Source organism: Apium graveolens, chromosome 10, assembly GCF_009905375.1.
Source record: "Apium graveolens cultivar Ventura chromosome 10, ASM990537v1, whole genome shotgun sequence".
Lineage (NCBI taxonomy): Eukaryota > Viridiplantae > Streptophyta > Magnoliopsida > Apiales > Apiaceae > Apium > Apium graveolens.
In genome coordinates, this window is record NC_133656.1 from 188,038,274 (window position 1) to 188,045,552 (window position 7,279).

Genomic DNA, 7,279 nt, shown 5'->3' on the forward strand with positions numbered 1-7,279 from the left:
AAGTACTACATCGATGAGAATATAGATAATTTTCTTTTATATAAGGATGATAATTAAATCTATTAGTATGAGATTTTTTGGGAGATGCACAAAAATAAACTTGTGTAAGTTCGGTTTAAAATGAACAATATCATATTAATGTGGAGTTAAAATAAACTCGTACGAGTTGGGTCCAAAATGAATTATATCATTAATGTGAAGTTAAAATAAACTCATACAAGGTCGGTCCAAAATGAAAAAGTTATCTACGATAAAAAAAAAATGAAAAAGTACGCCTACTTAGTAAGATCAACAAAATTATCAATCAAAGTTAAATTACTTGGTGTGATTAAAATTATATAAAAGAAAAGTAAAACATTTAAGTGGCTGCTATTTTGAAAGAATCCTTGTAGACTATTGAATATTGATAGTCTGGAATATTTTATTACTCTCATTATAAAAATTATGCATCGAATTTAACGGGCTTCCATATCGAATAATGGGACGGACGAACAAACTTATTGAGGATAATTAAAGTTCTTTGAAATTACTAACATATACTGCAAGTGATGAAGATTAGAATATGAGTTTGATATTCCTAAGTTCGTATGTATTTAACTTAGACGAATATAAATAGTTTTTTAATGTAAACATGTAAGAGGTATTATTATAATTATAAAATTTATTTAAAAAATTACAATTTTGTCAATGGAAATATAGTATCGTACAAGTTCTCTAAATATGTATTTAGGGATATTTTTCTCTTAAAATATATAGTAAGTACTTAGCTTCATCGTTCATTTGCTTTCGTTCTTGGGAAAACTAGGATAAATAAAAACATATATTTCCAGGCCGATGAGTTCAGTGATACGATCTTGCATGTCATGATGATCAAGAATTCAATTCATTTTCAACACTTAAAAATTGTTTGAAGTTTATCATTTAGTACATAATAAGTCATTATACGTAGGTATTGCTAGAGTGGAACATAAGATCATATAGGGTCCTAGAAAAGCTTCAATTGTAGACCTATGTGGGGATGACACAACATAAATAATGTCATTTGATGTAACTAAATATGGGCGATTTTCCCCCTGTAACCGATCTAAGGGACTTGGTTCTTCCTATTATTATGTGGTTTGGATCAGATTGGTTTTGGGATAAAAATCGAAACAAATCATGACGAATGATTTTAGAAAATTATCGGTTAACCGTGTCAATTACGGTTGCGAATTTGTTATTATTGCGGATCAATTTGCGGTTGAACCACTTATTTTAAAATAATTAATAATTTACAAAAAAATAAATTCAGAATATTAATAAATTCAAGTTTAAGTTACATGATAAATTTACATTTAAAAATAAAATATAAACTAATGCTCCGTGTGGAGGAAGGATATCAAAAATATACAAAAATATGGAGTTGAGAAAAAAGAAAAAAAAATAAAATAAAATTACATGTTAATTATATTTTCTATTTCTTTTGTTTATAGATCTTATAATGATTGTAAATCTTATGAACGAAATCTTAACATTAACCTAAGATTAGTTAATAAATGTGTATATTTATTAATTTAAATAATATGAACTACATTTTTGAAAATATATTTTATTATAAATATATGTTGCGAGTTACGGTTGTGATTTTGTGATTTTCAAGAATTTAAAACCACATCCAAACCGTAAATGAGCGGTTTTTAAAATTTAAATGCACACTTGAGCGGTTGAAAGCGGTTGAAAGGTTCGTCTGCACACTTGTGAAGGAAAAATGTCAAAGTCAACTCAACATAAAATATATCCTACCCGTTCATAATTTAAAATTTGGAGTTGATACGGCAGCTCTTTGTTTTTTAATCAATTTCTATTAACTAAAAGTTATCATAAAAGATATCGATCAGTTGAATAAGTCCTTTAAATATATAAAACCAGGCTGATAGTGATCAGAAAGGGACATGCAAAGTTTGAAGTCATAAGGTCATAATACTTTATTATTTTTTTTACTAGATGAACTTGCAGTAAATTATTTACTTGGTTGATTTCAAACTTCACTAGAGATCATTAAAGATAATCGAGTTAAAATAAAAAATCAGTTTAGAGGAGGTTATAATTTTCATTTGGTCTTAGATAAAAACTTATTTCATATGACTTTTTTAGGTGTCATCAAGTAATGAATAAATCCGTATGGCAGTGTAATTATTTGCTATTACTATGATTTGAGATTGTGATAAATTTTGATGTCGTAGCAGGTAGGAATTATGAAAGATTTAACAAAAATTATACTCTCTCCATTTTATATTTATTATCTATTTTTCTCGATCAAATTGATTGGAATTTGACTTAAAGTTAGATCAATTAAATAATTTAGAAAAATTAAAAGAAATATATTATTTAAAAGAATATCTAATTTAATTTATAATAAATGTTTTATTTTTTAAAAAATTATAAAAGAAAATTTTAATTAACAGTAAAAATTAATTAAATCAACCACGAGAAAATTGAAATGACCGTTAACGAGGATGTAATATTTTTGCTCCCTTATTCATGATACATTCGATGATAATTGATCATAAAATATTAGTTAGTGTCTATGTGAAATTTTGATTTTTGATCGGTTAAACAGATCCATTAACTATCATACCGTTTACAAAAATTTCATAAAAAGTAAAAAACCTAGTTTGTCGTTGGCAAGAACCCAGTTACATTGACGTATTGACCCACGTATATGCAAACATGTGCAAGTGCATATATTTTACTATTGTTGTGGGGGACTGCGTGAGCATGTGTGATGTGTATATATATTATTGCACCTAAAACAAAGCACCACTAATCTCACGTTACTTGGACAAATATATTGGAATAACCAACGTTGACAAGGAGCAAGGTAGCACACATCATACTAGAGGTAGCTAAACATGACTGCTGAAAGCAATGGAAAGCTTACATTGAAGAAGATGATACCGGAGATCAAGTTCACCAAGCTCTTTATCAATGGAGAATTTGTTGATTCCATTTCAGGTTTGTCCTTTCCCCCCCTGTTTTTTCATCATATAGGCACCCACCTTCGTTTATAAGTGCACACCCTTTGTTGACGTTGATACCAAAATATCCCGTGTACATGTTTAACTCCGACTTACTTCCATGTACAACGGAGATAATTTAGTCTTAATTTCAATAAATAGTATGCATCTACAAATCGAGGGTGTATAGAGCTCTATGTTGCTTTCGTCTCATAGTTAGTTCACATGCATATGCATCTATATTAAAAGAATATATAAACTTTGGGTATTTGGTTGAATACATGTAGGTAAAACATTTGAGACTATTGATCCAAGAACAGAGGAAGTGATTGCAAAGGTTGCAGAAGGGAGCAAAGAAGATATTGATTTGGCTGTCAAGGCTGCGCGTGATGCATTCGACAATGGACCATGGCCTCGATTTTCCGGAGCTGTAAGCATTCCATATTGTAGATGCTAAAAACTTTTTGGACTGTGCAAAGTTGCTATATTTGATATGAAATGTCCTAATTTTTTAAGGACAGTAATTGATCTAAAGGCCATCTTTGATTTCAAGACTTTTAATTATGCACAAGGAGCTATTGCAACGTTTTATTATGTGTACTCTGAACTACCCTCACCCTGCACATCTATGTTGCTATGTGTCAGTTAGCTTGTTTTACAAACATGCCCTACATGTTCTAAAATGTTACAACTTACCTGGTTTTTTCTGATGATCAGCAAAGGAGAAAGATGATGATGAAACTAGCTGACTTAATTGATGAAAATACGGAAGAATTGGCAGCTTTGGATACTATTGATGGAGGAAAACTATTTCATTATGGCAAGATTATTGACGTTCCAGGCGCAGCAGAAACCTTTCGCTATTATGCAGGTGCAGCAGATAAAATTCATGGAGATACGCTGAAAATGTCAACGGACTATCAAGCATATACGTTGCTGGAGCCTGTTGGTGTCGTAGGGCACATCATTCCTTGGAACTTCCCGATTCAAATGTTTGCTATGAAGGTCGCTCCAGCATTAGCTGCTGGCTGCACCATGATTGTGAAACCTGCTGAGCAGACACCACTTTCAGCTCTGTTCTATGCTCATTTGACGAAGCTGGTAAAACACCTAATTAGTTGCTGCACCATATCAATGTTTTAGATACTGTGTCATGTTATAAAATAATCAACAAAATTGATTTGTTAAAATAAAAAAAAAAATAAGAAGAGAAGAAATTAACTTGTTCTACATAGAACTAATTTTGTGGAACAGGGGAAATTTTTTAATTTATTAAACATGAATCAGCTTATTAATATAATTGGACTACTTGTTTCCAATACAGGCTGGAATTCCCGATGGAGTGGTCAATGTCGTTAATGGATATGGGACGATAGCTGGTTCTGCTCTAACTTCTCATATGAATGTCGATAAGGTTATTGCTAGACTGTAGATGTTGGCTTAATTATTGTAAACATATAGATCTGCATCATCAGATTAAAATTAAAAGGTTAAATCTCGTACGTTCATTAGGTATGTTTCACAGGATCGACGAAAGTAGGGCGATTAGTAATGCAGGCTGCAGCAATGAGCAACTTGAAGCAAGTCACACTTGAACTAGGAGGGAAATCACCCATCATAATATTTGATGATGCAGAGCTTGATAGAGCCGTGCAGCTTGCTCTAATCGGAAATCTATATAATAAGGCAAGTAGATTCTACTAGATTGATTGTACATCTCACTGAACTTACACTAGACGACATAAATATGAAATTTGGTTAATGTTCTTTCAGGGAGAAATTTGCGCTGCTGGTTCTCGTGTATTTGTTCAGGAAGGTATATATGAAGAATTTTTGAACAAGTTGGAAGAGAAAGTCAAATCATGGGTGGTTGGAGATCCCTTTGATCAAGATACACAGCAAGGACCCCAAGTATGAGACTGTCATTAATATCACTCATAACTTATTTGCATTTAGAACTACCTATTCTCAACCCTTGTTAGATTCACAAATTAATTACGCAGTTTATTACATACCTAATGATATGTTTCCTTGTGCTGTGGGTGCAGATTGAGAAGAAACAGTACAATAAAATACTATCATACATTGAGCAAGGTAAGAAAGAGGGTGCCACCCTGCTAAGTGGTGGTAAGCCCGTCGGAAAAGGAGGATATTATATTGAGCCAACAATATTTACTGATGTTGAGGTAAACACATTATATTTTTCCAATTGTTGCTTGTATGTTCCTCTATGATTAAAACATATTGTTGAGTTCGGTTATGTCAGTTGGGATTTTATGTTTTGTTTGCACAGGATGATATGATAATTGCAAAGGAAGAAATATTTGGGCCTGTCATGTCAATTCTAAAGTTCAAGTAAGTTTTGCTGGTTCGGGTTTTGTATGTATGAATTAACAGGGCTTCTGTGTGTTTGGACTAGTTAACAGGGTTTTATAAAAAAAAATTGTCGTAAAATAATTGCAGGACCATTGATGAGGTGATAAGTAGAGCTAATGCCACGACATATGGCCTTGTAGCAGGAGTTATCACCAACAATTTGAACACTGCCAACACTGTGTCAAGATCCATTCGTGCAGGTTCTATTTGGATAAACTGCTATTTTGTTTTTGATAGGGATACTCCTTTTGGGGGATATAAAATGAGTGGATATGGGAGAGATATGGGAATGGAAGGACTTTCCAAGTATCTTCATGTCAAAACTGTTGCAACTCCTATATATAACACCCCTTGGTTGTAATTCTATGCTCTTGAAGGCGTCTCAACCAAACAAGAGATTCCAAGCTATATTTCTATACCAAGGCCTCGTGTGTAAATGTATTCTTAATATTTAAGAAATTTCGTTCCATAATATTTGTATACTAGAAGATTTTAAGTTTGAAATAGTTTTTTTATACATCATACAATTATAATGTTTGTAAATCAACTCCAACAATATTTTATCTAGGTTCTTGAGTCAAATTTTGAAGAAATGGACATAAAATTTCTCTTCAACAAGCTCCATGTCCCCCTCTATAACATTAGGAGTTTCGAATGCTTTCTCACTTTTAGGAGTGAATATCCCATCAACTATTATTATATTATATTTTTCTTACCCGTTATTTTATATTTAATGAATGAATATAAACAGGGTACTAAGTGTACGTTTAAAACGAAATGATTAAACTTAATCTGTAGAATTTCGTTGTTATGTTTACAAATAAAAAACTACAAATTAACATATATGTTGAATACAGAGTTGACCAATTCGAATCCCACGGGAGGAGAATTTATAATTATTTCTCCTGAGTCAGACCATGTCGCTTAAATACGGTTTATATTGGTTCACGTGTTTTGCAGGATATTGCGTGAGCCCGTAGAGTTTACCCAGTGCGCACCCGAAGGGTAAGGGCTGCGGGTTACCTACGATAAAAAAAATCTTGAATTTTATTTAAATAAACTATATGTACTGCTCTACATTATTACTGAGTCCACTACTAACTTACAATTAACTTACTCAATTTAAAAAGATAAAAAATGCATAACTGAAGTCGGAATGACTTGCAATTATAATATACAATAATGTAAAATTTACATAATTTTTAATATTAAAGTTGATTTTAATAAAAAATATTAGTTTTTGAAATTCAACGTATGTATGTATGGGAAAATGGTAATTTTTTATTTACACTACTGTTAACAAAATAAGATTAAGTTATATGTATGTGTGTGTTAGCATGTAAATTATTGTATGTTACATCTCTTAGTAAATTATGATGGTTTCAATTATTTATATGCTAAATATCTGATTTATGTAGATTTATAATCATTATTAACATCTAGTGATATAATTGATTACTTAAATAACATGCATTTATAATTATTCAAAAATTAAAATTATGTAATAAATAAATTGCTATAATTTATATATGGTATTCACATTATCACTTACAAACAATCCATATTTATTTTTTATGCAACCGGGTATCAATCATGGTTGTAACATAAAAATGAATTATATATTTTTAAGACTTATTATTGATATTCATGATTTTTTTCAAGAATTCGAAAAAAAAATTGTATTTATATCGTTATTTAAACCGTTTTTATGTTTCTTTTATTACGACTCTAATATTTCTTCATATAATAATTTGATAACATTTATACTATTCTTCTAAAATTAAAAAATTTCAGTTCGATAAAGTTTTATAAATATTAGTTGAACTGATTAATTCTTTCAAATTATTGAACAATATATGTTTTTTCCTTAAATAATATAAAATGTATTGAATCAAATGCTACAATAT

The 7,279-nt window shown here is 30.6% G+C and overlaps 1 protein-coding gene across 1 annotated transcript; it reads left to right on the plus strand.

Moving 5' to 3' along the window:
- Positions 1–2,792: 2,792 nt before the first annotated feature.
- LOC141689348 (aldehyde dehydrogenase 1-like) lies at positions 2,793–5,932 on the plus strand. The gene is made up of 9 exons (XM_074493624.1): positions 2,793–2,994; positions 3,284–3,426; positions 3,714–4,097; positions 4,321–4,410; positions 4,509–4,686; positions 4,774–4,907; positions 5,045–5,182; positions 5,290–5,351; positions 5,460–5,932. Exons 1-9 carry the CDS (start codon positions 2,892–2,894, stop codon positions 5,731–5,733), a joined length of 1,506 nt encoding a protein of 501 aa, XP_074349725.1. The 5' UTR covers positions 2,793–2,891; the 3' UTR covers positions 5,734–5,932.
- The last annotated feature ends 1,347 nt before the right edge of the window (positions 5,933–7,279 follow it).

Coding starts and splice junctions, on each gene's coding strand:
- LOC141689348 (XM_074493624.1), top strand. CDS start 2,892: ATGACTGCTGAAAGCAATGGAAAGCTTACATTGAAGAAGATGATACCG. Junction 3,427..3,713: donor GGCCTCGATTTTCCGGAGCT/GTAAGCATTCCA, acceptor TCTGATGATCAG/CAAAGGAGAAAGATGATGAT. Junction 4,908..5,044: donor ATACACAGCAAGGACCCCAA/GTATGAGACTGT, acceptor CTGTGGGTGCAG/ATTGAGAAGAAACAGTACAA.